Source organism: Procambarus clarkii, chromosome 81, assembly GCF_040958095.1.
Source record: "Procambarus clarkii isolate CNS0578487 chromosome 81, FALCON_Pclarkii_2.0, whole genome shotgun sequence".
NCBI classification, from domain to species: Eukaryota; Metazoa; Arthropoda; class Malacostraca; order Decapoda; family Cambaridae; genus Procambarus; species Procambarus clarkii.
Window position 1 is genome coordinate 22001578 of NC_091230.1, and position 14994 is coordinate 22016571.

General features: G+C 40.4%; 1 protein-coding gene across 1 annotated transcript in view; it reads left to right on the forward strand.

Annotated features, from left to right (window-relative positions):
* The first annotated feature begins 1852 nt into the window (after positions 1-1852).
* Positions 1853-14994, forward strand: part of LOC123772988 (uncharacterized) — a 198635-nt gene continuing 185493 nt past the window's right edge. The window contains exons 1-3 of the mRNA XM_069315346.1: positions 1853-2377; positions 6337-6420; positions 7168-7212. Coding sequence (XP_069171447.1) covers positions 1868-2377; positions 6337-6420; positions 7168-7212 — 639 coding nt within the window. The 5' untranslated portion in view covers positions 1853-1867. The remainder of the gene's footprint in view (positions 2378-6336; positions 6421-7167; positions 7213-14994) is intronic.

Consider the following 14994-nt stretch of genomic DNA (forward strand, 5'->3'; position numbering starts at 1 on the left):
ACAATGTTACGCGGCAATTGGTTCCACAAATCAACAACCCTGTTACTGAACCAGTATTTACCCAAGTCTTTCCTAAATCTAAACTTATCCAATTTATACCCATTGTTTCGTGTTCTGTCCTGTGTTGATACTTTTAATACCCTATTAATATCCCCCCGGTTATGTCCATTCATCCACTTGTAAACCTCTATCATGTCACCCCTAACTCTTCGCCTTTCCAGTGAATGCAACTTAAGCTTTGTTAATCTTTCTTCATATGAAAGATTTCTAATTTGGGGAATTAACTTAGTCATCCTACGCTGGACACGTTCAAGTGAATTTATATCCATTCTATAATATGGCGACCAAAACTGAACTGCATAATCTAAATGGGGCCTAACTAGAGCAAGATATAGCTGAAGAACCACACCAGGTGTCTTGTTACTAACGCTGCGATTAATAAATCCAAGTGTCCGATTTGCCTTATTACGAACATTTATGCATTGATCCTTTTGTTTTAAATTCTTACTAATCATAACTCCCAGATCCCTTTCGCAATCCGACTTCGCAATCACAACACCATCTAGCTCGTATCTTGTAACTCTATCATCCTTACCTAACCTCAGAACTTTACATATATATATGTAAAACCTATATATATATATATATATATATATATATATATATATATATATATATATATATATATATATATATATATATATATATTATAAAGGAGAACAACTTCTGTTAATACATAATATGTTAAAAATTGATCAGTGCGTCTTGGGGGGTACGGTCGCAGCTTTATTTAGAACAGCATTGCACAGTGGCTCAGTAGTATACCAGCTGTACCGCAACAGTGCAGGTGGGTACAACGGTACATCAGGGAGGGGAAATCAACGGTACAACAGGGAGGGGGATCAACGGTACAACAGTGCAGCATGGAGGTGGGAGGGGGGGGAGGAAGCTTTGTGCAAGGGTTCCGTGCAAAATGGTCATAATAATATTGCACAGCCTGGCATGTTACCAAACTTACAGTTATATAAACTTCCGTTCTGTTTCACAGATTTTTTGGCTCTACCTGGATCGCATTTACGCTTATTTTATAATACTTATAATTTCAAATAAAAAAGACCAAATGTCACGAAAAATATCAATGCCTCCCGCACTCACGTGTGGGAATAAAATGAAATTACAAGAAATAAATCAAGGGAACTTTCCCGTAGAGAGCCTAATGCATTAGTAATGTGCCCAGGACACGTTGTTAAAGTGTCCGCCGATATGGTCGTAGTAGGGAGCTTGAGTAGTATGGGGGTGGTTGGTTAGTGGGGAGTGGTACAGTAGTTGGGGTCTGAAACTGAATGAATCACCCACTCCACCCCCAGCATGATGTGGGGGTTGTAGGGGTAATGGGGGCAGGAGCACTAGTTTTATTTAACCCCGTTATCTAAACCAACTCACTCCCTCCATACATCACTCACTACCGTGCTGTATATTTAAGATTTTTTCACTATGTTCATATAGCATGGTTGATTATTTAAAAACTGAGAATATGTTGAAAATAGATGGTTTTAAGGGGTGATATGAGAGAAGCGAGAGTGTGTTGTGATGACCGGAGGGGCAGACCGGGAGGGGCCAGAGGGTCGATATTTTGGCGTCGGTTCGCGAGGTGTATTATTCGCTTAGTCTTGCTTGTGGCTTCTCCCTAGTGTGACCTCTCCGGTGTGTCGCCTTCAACCGGTCTTACTGGCCCAGCTATACTTTCTTGCAGAAACTTACAAGAAAGTTACATATATAAGTGTATCATTGTTTTCGGCATTATTTTATAATCTAGAAAAACAAATATTTAATGGAGTTGTAACCTATTTTTTGGGTTTACACTAGTATGGAAATACATAAAGCAGTCGCTGATTTTTCTGAGGATCTGGTGTTAGCTTACCTGAGGCAAAGGTCGGAGGCTGTGGGCATCCCGTGTGAGTACACGGCCGGTGATGAGGATGATGCTAAATACACGTATAGTAGTGATGATGAGAGAGAGAGGTTTGGCGAGGATGACCGGGTCAAGTTGAGCATCTCAGCAAACACCTTGAGGGAAGGTGACCACGGAATGCTCAGTGTTAGAGTTAAAGATCGCGCGAAGTCGATTGATAGTGGAGTTTGTGTTGAGTCGAGGAGAGAAAACGGTAGAGGTAAAAGAGACTGTACAGAAGACGAGGAGCGAGACAGTGGTCTTGGGGAATATCCGCCTCCTTCGGTAAATCCATATGACAGTAGAAGTTATAATGATGCCGTTGCTGGTTGCAGTAATGCTCCTCCACAATCCCATGATTACGAAGATGACGATAATGCTAACAAGTCGCTCGTCCTGACGTTCAAGAAAGGGGATTTGTTCGCGGTAAGTTTTGCTGGGTTGACTGTAATGTTAGGCTGCAGTTATTATTTGTTTTAATCTAGTTTTGTATATATGTAAGATAGTTTATTTATTATGCACCTAATACTTGTCCTGCGATAGTGGGAAAGGTTACGCAGGCACACTCATAAACTGATCCTATTATATTTACATCAACTGTCAATTCACAGGTTTGGTTAGTTGAGCTTAATTAACATAAAGGGTTACAGTTACATTAATGGACACCCTCGTAAAGGTGGAACAAACTTGAGACAACAAAACCCTGTTACTACGTTCCTGAACCGATTATGTGCCTCTGTAACCACGTTCCTGAACCGATTATGTGCCTCTGTAACCACGTTCCTGAACCGATTATGTGCCTCTGTAACCACGTTCCTGAACCGATTATGTGCCTCTGTAACCACGTTCCTGAACCGATTATGTGCCTCTGTAACCACGTTCCTGAACCGATTATGTGCCTCTGTAACTCTTTCCACCACCGCCCACGGGATGGGTATGGGGTGCATAATACAAAGAGAACAAAATACCACACTTGTATACTGCTTAACCTATAGAACATCGGGTTCAGTCCCTCAACTCGTGCATTTGATTAGAATCTACCCATAACAAAAATTTCGATTAAACTTTAGCTTATTAAAAAAATATCTATTATAATTTTAACTCCCCGGCGACTGCAATTCATCGTTAAAATTTTAGGTGCTACATAAAATTTGGCTTTAATAATCTCAAAATTTTTTTAAGACGGTGTCTTTATCATATAAAAAGCAGCATGTAGGTTTATATTAAGGTCTAGTTTATATAGTTAACTTATACGTGAGATCAGTGCTAGAGTGATACAACACCAGCATTTTATAGAGCAAAATAAAACGCAATACATAGTTCATAGGTTTATCATGAGGCTGCTAGGTTACCTTGAGGTGATTTCGGGGCTCAGCGACCCCCGCGGCCCGGTCGTCGACTAGGTCTAAAGACACTGCTTTCTGTTACCAGAAATAAGAGACACTAGAGAGATATAGATAACGTGGACAAAAATAACCAGTTGAGCATAGGAAAAAAAAAAACAGTCCTGAGGATACAAAGCGTCAAGAAGCCATAGGGAAATATTTCCTCAGTGTACAGGTAGTAAGTGACATGAGTAAAGACGGGATGCAGTAAAGGCCAATATCAACATCTATAGCTCTAACAGCAGTATCATCAAGCCCAAGTTAGTTGAGGAAACTATACAATATAATCGACAAATTAAAGCCTAGTCCCGAACCTGGCCTGGACGCGGTAGATTAAATGGTTACAGAGGCTCTGAGCCTAATACGCTTGTCTTTTCTTTCCCACTAAAGCCGACATAATGGGTATGAGGTGCATAATAAACTGAATCATAATAAACATAATTCATAGCTAAACTGAACCTGTAGCGGTAGTAAATAAACACAATTATCCTTTTATTTATATATGAAAATTGAAATAAACGGTACTGCTATATATTACACCAAATCGACCGTAGGTAGTTTGAACAAATAAAATTTCCCATTCGTATAGCCTCCCCCCCCCCTTGCATAACCGCGCCATCATATTCAAATACCGTCAACTGACCACTGATAACCGGTTCCTAATTTCCAGCCACTGACGATATCTCAATCAAAACACTTTTATTCGATATCTCGGCAACCGATTTTCTTGGTTCCCAATCTGTGTAAACTCTAACCTAGATCCCTCCCTCGACTTCCACCCGCATCTGCCACTTCGTGTTCTTGGAAAAGGGTTCGTGGGAATTTCCATCAGACTTGGCTTATTATGTTACGTAATTGAGGAGGGTGGAGGCGGGGAGCGGCAGTCCCGCTGGCTCCTCTTGGTCCACGCTGCGTGCTCTGCTCTCGTCTAGATTTGCATTTATATTTTTGTAATTTATTTATATTTACAAGAGTTCTTACATTCTCGTGCAGCCACTAGCACGCGTAGCGTTTCGGGCAAGTCCTTAATCCTAATATTCCCCGGAATACGACCCGCCAAATCGTTTAACAACCAGGTACCCATTTTACTGTTGGGTAAACAGAGGCTACAATTAAGGATTGACGCCCAGTAAATCCTTCCTCGCCAGGATACGAACCCAGGACAAAGCGCTCGCGTAACGCCAGGCGAGTGTCTTAACCACTACGCTTCGAGGACTGCTTAATCTGATCACTTAATGCTTAATTGCATCTGGTCTTGATTTTAAATGTTGGCTATCTGTTGTTTTTCAATAAACAGCTTAGGAAATTTTAATATAAATACTGTATCTTCTACTGCTACTACTACTACCTCCTCCTCCCTCACTCTCTTACTCTCACTCTCACTCTCACTCTCACTCACACTCACACTCACACACACTCTCACACTCACTTTCACACTCTCTCTCTCACACTCACTTTCACACTCTCTCTCACACTCTCTCACACTCTCTCACACTCTCTCTCTCTCTCTCTCTCTCTCTCTCTCTCTCTCTCTCTCTCTCTCTCTCTCTCTCTCTCTCTCTCTCTCTCTCTCTCTCTCTCTCTCTCTCTCTCTCTCTCAGAGCCTAGGTGGGGACGGAACGAGAGCATATATATAGAAATTAGAAGAAGAAACGAGTCGGTGGTAGAGTAGGAAATATTTCTCCTGTGTCCGGGCAAATGGGCGAAGGAGGAAATGACTTAACAGAGGAAGTAATTGAGGATGACTCCATAACTTTTAAAGACTGTATGGTGTAAGACAAGCGTGTCTGGAGTCAGATGACCGTGTGATACAAAGCCTAGGCTCTCGAGTTGTAGATTAGCCCCCAGCAATCACGTATATCACCGAGTCTTAGCGTTAATACAAAAATGTATATACCAGCTGTGTTTTGGTGTAGATGCCGTGTGTGGCCTGTTTTGTTTTTCTTCTTGGCTGGATCAATTTTGATTATTGCCAGCATTATAATGTCTTTCTCCTTGGGGTTATGGATGGTTTGTAGCGAGACCACAAACCTTCCTTGTGTGTTGTGAGACCCACGTCAGTACTCACCTAGTTGTGTTGTAAGACACGCATTGTGAGCGTGTTGTCAGTGTTGTGAGACACGTGACTCGATGCCAGTGTTGAGGTATGGATGACTTTGATGGGTCGATGTTCCATGCGTGATTTTGTACAGTGTGTGTGTTCTGCCCTGCATGTCCTCGCCTGGAGGTGCCTTACACGTACTCACCTAGATGTGCTCTACAGAATCGAGTGTCTACTTTTAAGCTCAGCTGTTCGAATATCAGTAGTTTAATGCAGTGACGCCATACATTGAAACTTGTGTATTGGGCTAACATCAACTTTAATTTAATTTACTCTATTACTTTCACGGTGAAAAAAATCTTTCTGACATCTGTGATTTATTTGTGTCTCAGTTTTCCATCTTTTGCTCCTCTTTCTGCGGTTCCTTGCTTTGAACAATGTCGCTTTGTCCATGTCAGAGCTCCATAGAATCTTGTATATCGCTATCATGTCCCTTTTATTCATCTTTTACTGCAATGTGGTGAGGTTCCAGTTCCCTTAGCATTTCCTCATAGCCCAGGACCCTCTGCTCAGGAGCGAGCCTTTGGATATTTTTTTTAGCTTCGTCGTGATTTTTAAGGCAAGGGTTCCATACTGAGGCTGCATACACAACAATAGCGTCTAGTGTCTTTGTTCGCGTTTATTTTGTATACATTGTAATTTCCTTCTTTTCTGGTGTGTGTGTGTGGCGGGGGGGGGGGACATATATCGGAAGGTCTGCCACTGAGTTTCCATAAGCAATGATATTATAGTTACTGTTCCGGGTAGTTCTGCTTCATTAAATGTTTTTTGCTTTGCTATCGCCGTATTGTATATCGATTTGTAGTAGGAGTATATATGGAATTACACGTTATTAAATGCTATTAGTCAGGCACGTTGATCCGGTAATGACACGATTATTCTCGTTTATCATTTTTTAGGTGGTGGAGGACAGCGCCATGTGGACGGGAGTAATGGCCCTGCGTACCGCTGCTGTTGGATACGTGCCCACTTCTTATCTAAAGGTGGGTCTTCCTTTTTCAACTCAGAATGTTCGGTACTACGTTTATTGTTTGTGATGTGTGTCTATGTATGTATTAACACGATGTACTGAACGGGGTGAGAATAGCTTGAGCTACCTCATCCCTTTGTGTGTATTTTACCTCAATAAACTTATTTCAATTTCAATTTCAATTCCTTTTTCAACATGTATTGGTGCTTGTTTACCCTCTTCGATACTCTTATAAATATTAAGATATTGCGTGTTTTTTCCCACTTAATACTACATATATGTATGAGCCGAGGAAAATGGTTTGGTGACAGCGTTGGCGGCGCCAATATGGTGGAAATGGGTGAGAAACTTGGGGGCTTACGCTCTTTATAATGAATATTTGATCCTTCAGTAGGACCAGGGGGCCAGCTGGGCCCTTGGGAACCCTCCTGGTGTTGCTGGTGTTAGATTCAGTAATTTCCGTTCCTTTGTTACATAAATATACAAAATGCCGTTCATGTTAGAGACACGATGATTTTGTTTAAATAATATATCTAATCTGTAATATTCTCTAATATGTCTCTTACACAGACTTTTCATATGTTTTCTTCAGTAAAATAATATGTTTCTCTTATATATTTGTGTATAGTAACGCACGTGACTGTGCGTTACTGTTTAGATCTTAATATTATTGTTTTTTCTTATTTATGTATATATGAGTTATATTGTATTTTATTAAATAAAGATCTTAATATTAATTGAGTCTCTTCCGCTGGTGCAGTTCGTGGAGGAGCGCCATCTGTGGCTGACCACCGCCGGTCAGAAGGTCAGTGCCCTGAGGTCATGGTTGAGGGGTCAAGGTTAGGGTTGTTTGGTCTTGCCAGGAGATCAAAAGTTAAGGTTGTTTGGTCTTGACATGAGATCAAAAGTTAAGGTTGTTTGGTCTTGTCTTGGGACCAAAAGTTAAGGGTGTTTGGTCGTGCCTTGGCACCAAAAGTTAAGGTTGTTTGGTCTTGCCTTGGGACCAAAAGTTAAGGTTGTTTGGTCTTGCCATGAGACCAAAAGTTAAGGTTGTTTGGTCTTGCCATGAGACCAAAAGTTAAGGTTGTTTGGTCTTGCCATGAGGCTACGAGAGCCTACTTAACCTATGTATTGACCGGTAGCCAATAGTCCGAACATGCGTACAAATTGTCTAGTTACAAGTCTAGTACAGTATCTCGATCTGGACAATGCAATCGATTGTATCTAAATTGAGGTGAATTATGTGTGAATATGAATTTGTGAACAAGGAGAATAACAAAGTGCGTATATACACACATACACATTATATGTATAATGTATATATGAGACGAACTAATGAAGATGATTTATGGAAACTCGTGAGTAATTCTACGTGATGGTTACGCCTCAAGATATATATTTCAAGGCCAATTTTGTCTGTATATATAATATAAACCGTCTGCTTATCTGTTCATCCGAGGTAGGAGGCTGCAGACGCTATAAGCTATCCTCACCCAACTCTCCAAGATGATTACCATTTCCAAGATGGTATATGATTGTCATGGACCATCCCCTAGTACCACCTTTTAAGAAATATCGACATCAAAGCGACCCCTTACGATGTTCATGGTCTGAAACAAGATATTTGTTTTCCATAGAGTACCAGCTTACTCCCATTGTTTAATCTACAATGATGAACAGGAATTCAATCGGATTAACCTAAGATTTGGATTACCGGATTTCGGATTACCGAGCTCTTATTGTACTAAAGTTTCTGAGAGACAGAGAGAGAGGGAGAGGAGGGAGGGGAGGGGGGGAATTGAAAAGGTGGGAATGTTTGGGTAAAGAGCCAAGGGAGACATCTCCCGTCACGCAGGGTGCAGTCGCGCCGTCACAGATCTCCAGTAATATCTCAATATATCAAGTATCTCTTGATACTGGTAATGGCTCAAAAGGGCCACCACTTACGGGCTATTCATGCCCGTGCCACCTTTTGGGTGGCTTAATCTTTATCAATCAATCGGGTAAAGAGGGAAGAGAAAGGTACAGTGGGTGGGAGAGAAAAGAAGATAAAGGAGGTGTGTTGAAAGAGCCACAGGCACAGCCAGGTACACCCATCTAGTACAAAAATATTGGGAACAAAAATATCACAAATTTAAGTTACCTGAATCAAATTTAAGTCTGAAAAAGAAATATTAGATTGAATTCCCTGAGCCCCATCGTGATTTGTGTTGACCTTAATGCCAGCATTGTTCACTATGTACTGCAAGACTTCAATAACACTGTTGAGGAAATTAACATCTTTTTAAGCCAAGATTTGACCAAAACCGTTTTTACGTACCGTCACAGTAATTTTGAATATAAAATAAAAAAATTGACGGAAATTGCTTATAATTATGAGTTGAAATTATTATGTAGTCGAAATATCATAGCTCAAATATATGAATCTGTGTCGAATGATATTCAATAATGTATTTATATTAATTTATTAATAAAATAGCATTATTAAATAAAAACGCGTTCCAAAAAGTGTTTAAATCTTTTTGCTGAACCTGTTAGTGGGTTAGTGCTGAGCCTGTTATTGGTTTAGTGCTGAGCCTGTTATTGGTTTAGTGCTGAGCCTGTTAGTGGGTTAGTGCTGAGCCTGTTAGTGGGTTAGTGCTGAGCCTGTTAGTGGGTTAGTGCTGAGCCTGTTAGTGGGTTAGTGCTGAGCCTGTTAGTGGGTTAGTGCTGAGCCTGTTAGTGGGTTAGTGCTGAGCCTGTTAGTGGGTTAGTGCTGAGCCTGTTAGTGGGTTAGTGCTGAGCCTGTTAGTGGGTTAGTGCTGAGCCTGTTAGTGGGTTAGTGCTGAGCCTGTTAGTGGGTTAGTGCTGAGCCTGTTAGTGGGTTAGTGCTGAGCCTGTTAGCCGAGCAGGTCGTAAGCTACTGGTGGCACTAACTATATAACCCGCCTCGGATCTTGCAAGCTGCCTGGCGCACACAGGCCTGGCTCCTCCCTTCCTTTCTTGCCCCACGCAAGAGATTTACCTGACACGCAACACCCTCGTTAGACACCTGACACCCAACACCTGACACGCAACATCTGACACGAAACATCTGACACGCAACACCTTCGTCAGACACGAGCATTTCTTTTTTAACCTTTTATTTCACATTAAATCAGCATTAACTAACGTAACGGAGCCCCAAGAAAGCTTGGCAAAGCCTAATACCGAATCGTTAGCTTGGTGATGTCTGGCCGTGTTGATGTCAAGATGTGTGCTGACCGGCCATGACTTCAGACAAGACAGGAACGATGTCGTGTGCCTTGAAGAGTGAGTGTGAGGCTAGTGGTATTATCTTGGGTTTAAAATGATAATAATCATTTTATTATTATTATTATTATTATTTATTAGATTCTTGCTTTGGTTGGGGAGGCCGACAATGAACATTATGTTAGATCAGGTTATTATACTTTTAAATAGGCTCAAATAACGGCAGACGTCCTTGCCGAAATGATTAAAACTATATATATTTTTTATAATGCATAGATTTATTGCATTGACGTCACGCGGTCATGTCTTTCTATGTTTAATTTACCTAAATTTACCTGAGGGCTAACATTTTTCTAGTGGCCTCGACGGGAACCTGAAGCCGGCAGCTTGTCAAAGATCCCTCCCCCATTTTTTTCTGATGATTTTTTTTTCCAGTTAGATTTAGAATTGTGGTATTTTCCGCGGGCAGGCGGTTCCATAGATTTACAACCCTATGAGTGAAAATGCATCCTCTGTTTTCTGTCCTATATTGTGGTTTGTTGAAATTGAAGCTGTTGCTTGTTGTATGTGTTACATGTGACCTTTTAATGCAGAGATATGGATCAACATCCTCCAAATTGTTCAGTATTTTAAAAGTTTCCATGAGACTTAGTTAAGCTTAGTTAAGCATGTCAGTCAGCGGCGGCAGCCTCCATATTTACTAATTTATGTAAACTTTTTACAAGAAACTACAAAGAACTATTGTGCTTTACAATTTTGATCTTATTGTTATTATTGTATCATAGAAATAATCTCTCTAAAACATGTTGCAATAAGAAACGTCAAAATATCGATATATTCTTCACGATCATTGACCACCGGTAACCCAGGCTTGAAAGTAAAATATATATTATCTTCTAAAACGTGCGGTTATGCATGTGGTTAAGCGTGTATATTCAGTCAAATACATTCTGACAATTTTAAATGTTTTACTAGGCGTTGCTTGTTGCGTTATATTATATATGATTTTAATTTGTTGTTTAATTTGAGTTTAAACTAACAGAAATGGTACCAAACCTAGCCTATCCTAACTTAACATAAGTAAGTCAGTAAGTCATGTTCTTAATATAATATAATAATATTCATTCATGTAAACCAATTTGAAAAGAAATATTTGAAAATAACAAAGCTCATTCTGCTTATTATATATATTAGAAAGCAAAGCAAAAACCAGAACGATAATTAAACATAATAATACTCATTATAATGGCGATAATTACAATGGATCCACGAAGAACAGCAGACTGTTGGGTTCCCACTGAGTCTTTGGTGCTGCTGAGGAAGTCTGAAGAATTATTGATTGATATATAATCTGGATTTACAGTGCTAAGACGGCACGCGAGGCGGAGAGGTGGACGGGGCACGCTATCTTATTCGTTATTTTAATACTTGTGATCAATTGTTGAATGGCAACACAGGAATGGAATGTTTATTATTCTTGTTCTTGTCTTGTCTTGTTGATAATAGTATTATTGGTAACGGTAATGTCTTCTTACAGACATAATAACATAGGATAAAAACCCATACTTGGGTATTTGTGAAATTGATGTAAGGAATTTGCACCAAGTCTTTCGCACTCTCCTGAGTGCTTTGTCAAGGTCTGAGTGTGTGATTAGGACGAGATTACATAGATATATATAGATTAGGATTGAGATCCTAATCTAATCACACACTTAGACCTTGACAAGGCACCCAGGAGAGTGCGAAAGACTTGGTGTAAATTCCTTACATCAATTTCGCATATACACAAGTATGGGTTTTTATCCAATAGTATTATTATTAATTAAATATAGGACTGTATGCATAATACTGCGTTTCCGAAATGGCTTAATTGGTCATTTAATGGCACCATTCTCTCTGGAATTCTAGGTATCACTATTTTTGTTCGAGGTACCAGTTGCTTCGCTATGTTCCTGCGTACGTACATGCCACTCTGGTCGTATATGCCACTCAGGTCGTACATGCCACTCAGGTCGTACATGCCACTCAGGTCGTACATGGCACTGGTCGTACATGCCACTCTGGTCGTACATGCCACTCTGGGCGTACATGGCACTCTGGTCGTACATGGCACTCTGGTCGTACATGGCACTTTGGTCGTATATACTTTCACCTACCGTTAAATTGCCGAATTACCTCATAATATCCTCTACTCTAACGTAAGGTTAGGTAAGATGTTTTTTTGGGGGGAGGGTGAGGGTAACCATGTCACCTTTTGCAACAGAGATTGTTTTTTGTAATAACGTCACTTACTGATATGATATAATTGTTACGTTACAATTGATACTTTCTACTTTCAAGTTCTTTGTAATGAATTAGGTTGCCCTATGAGCTTACGGCAGGATAGAATATTATATGCTAGAAATTAAGGTACTGTATCAATCAGGAAGAGATATGATAACGGACTAAGAGATAGGATATTAAGGGAGTGAAGGAACGGTGCCCAACCCACTTGGGCCATCGGGGATCGAACGCCGACCTGCATGAAGCCAGACCTGTCGTTCTACCGTTCAGCCCAAGTGGTTGGGCTGCCTACTAGTCCAAGTGAATGGTCAGTAATGATTTGCTAGGCTAGCCTTTCAAGGGGGTTAGGACATGTTAATTTGGTATGAACCATGCAAAATTATGTATTCATGTGTGTACCCTTTGGGCTAATTTAGGCTGAATTATGCTTTATTGCTTGAAATTGAGTTTGACAAAAGTCACTGAGACTGATTGTAAATTTTTTGTTCTTTGTTTAATAAAATACAATATAAATCATATATACATAAATTTTACAAGGCAATATACTACATTACATATACAGTAGTATAATTTTCAGTAAACAAGTGTTTTGTTATCACAGAACATGAACTTTAAACCCCTAAATGTTATACTTATTTTTCTTTAAATGATTTACAATTTTTAACAGTTAGACAAGCTTAAGGTACAGTAGTTTCGAGGTTCAGCATAATTAGTATTAACTGTTGTCCTTGTATGTTAATATTTTCATAACAAGTAAACCTTTTAGGCGTTAACTGAAAAAAAACAGAACTCTACTCTTTATATCATATTCAACGCTGAGAAATAATAAGTATTCTCCAAAATCTTCAGGATAAACAAATCCACAAGGGCCGTGACGAGGATTCGAACCTGCGTCCGGCAGCATCCCAGACACTGCCTTAATTATCTACAGGATAATTAATATATCTATCAAATACAGACCGAGTCATCGCTAGGTTTTTTAAGCTGTGTTATGAGCCGAGAACAATATTACGAGCTGAGAACAAGTGCTATATTCTGAGCTCAGTGTTATATTCTTAATTCAGTGATGCGAGCATAGAGCACAAGGGGGAGTTAAATGGCCTCCCTCCCTAGGCGAGGCGTCAGTGGCAGGCTATAAATTATTGTGTTCAAGCGTCCCACTACAAGGTAATCGTGATCATATACAAGCGTCGTTATTGAGGAAAGAGAGACACAGTAAACTTAATGATCGTCGAAAGATCAAGTCAGAGCACAAAAACTAGCAACTTGACCGATAGGTTACGTAAAAGTGATGCACTCAATCGCAACCTATTGGAAAAAATCTCCGCCAAATACCCACAGTCGGTCGTTGACTTTCACTCTCGCTTTCCGTTGTCAAAAAAAATACAATAATATATTTTTTTTTCTGTAATTACAACATGACGAAGTGAGACGTTTGCGTTCCGCTGCGACAAGTACAGGCGATTAATGACAAATCTCCAGAGGTAACGGAGGTTATCTTATCTTGAGGTTATCTCGAGATGACTTCGGGGCTTTTTAGTGTCCCTGCGGCCCGGTCCTCGACCAGGCCTCCACCCCCCAGGAAGCAGCCCGTGACAGCTGACTAACACCCAGGTACCTATTTTACTGCTAGGTAACAATTAGGGATTAGGAGGGATTAGGCTTTGACCGTATTTTGAAATAATTCATTATAATTTAAAATGGTAATGCGCCTGTCAAGCATATCTATTTAATGTTTCTGGCTGTTATTTTGTATCTATATTTTCACCGAGATGTACACATTGGATAGTTGAGGTTAAAGGTGTTGCAAGTATAGAATACAAGATATTTAAGATAGTTTTAAAAAACCCGTTGAATGGTGTTTCAACGGGTTTCAAAATCACTGTATGAATGCCTCATACAGTGATTTGTATATTTGTTTTTGTAGAAGGATATTCCTGCGTTGGCCCTAAGCCTCTGACTGCCTTACAAAGTGTTATATCATTCTGTGATGAATAATCGTATCTAAGAAACCAATTGTGGGTGTATATATACCTTCATCAAACGATGACTCCGGTTGTTTAAATCTACAATCGCCAGCAATTAGTGTTCTGCTGTTCTCGGGATACAGTGTACAGTATTAGGCTTGCAGGGCGTGGTTAAGTTGGAATAGTTGCCGGGATAAAAATTTCAACTTTTCCCAACCCTCCTCCTCTACCCATCATACACACACCTAATTGAAATTATAAATGAAATAAGTTTATTGGAGTATAAATACACAAAGGGATGAGGTAGCTCAAACAGCCCCGCTCCTGTGCTAGGTAAGTCCACAACGGGCTCACCATAGCCCCTGCTACTTTGGAACTTTTGTTCCGAGTACCTATATCTAAAACAGCAACAACAGGTAGCTTAAGCTATTCTCACTCCGTGCAGTACATCGTGTTCACATGTATGTTTATACACTTACATAATTAACATATTGCCGAACATTCAGGTTGATAAATATATACATTTCTTCCTGTACACATGTAGTATGATACCAGTCGTACACTTAATAGCCTTAATAACCCTCTCGCTTCTTCCATGTATATGTACAGCGTTTAATTTAGTCCTGGACTCTATAGAGGATTAAAGAATACTTGGGGGGGTTGGTCAGAAAGTTATAATGTTGTGGCCTTAATATCCCTCCCGCGGTGGACAGGCCATCAGCGCAACACCGCACCAACTAACGAAGTTTGAACACTAAAGGGTACTTAGTGTTGGGTTAACTGTGGGAGTCCTGTGGTGTGAGCGTTGACCTGTGTGTGAGGCGCCTCCGCCCCACTGATACTTCCCTGCCGGGACAATCATACATCACATGGTGATGGACGAGACTATTTATGAGGCTTGACACTATAGTCCCATCCTATGGGGACTATTTAGCGAGTGGCTCCTGCAACCCGGTCGGCCGAGCGGACAGCACGCAGGACTTGTGATCCTGTGGTCCCGGGTTCGATCCCAGGCGCCGGTGAGAAACAATGGGCAGTTTCTTTCACCCTATGCCCCTGTTACCTAGCAGTAAAATAGGTACCTGGGTGTTAGTCAGCTGTCACGG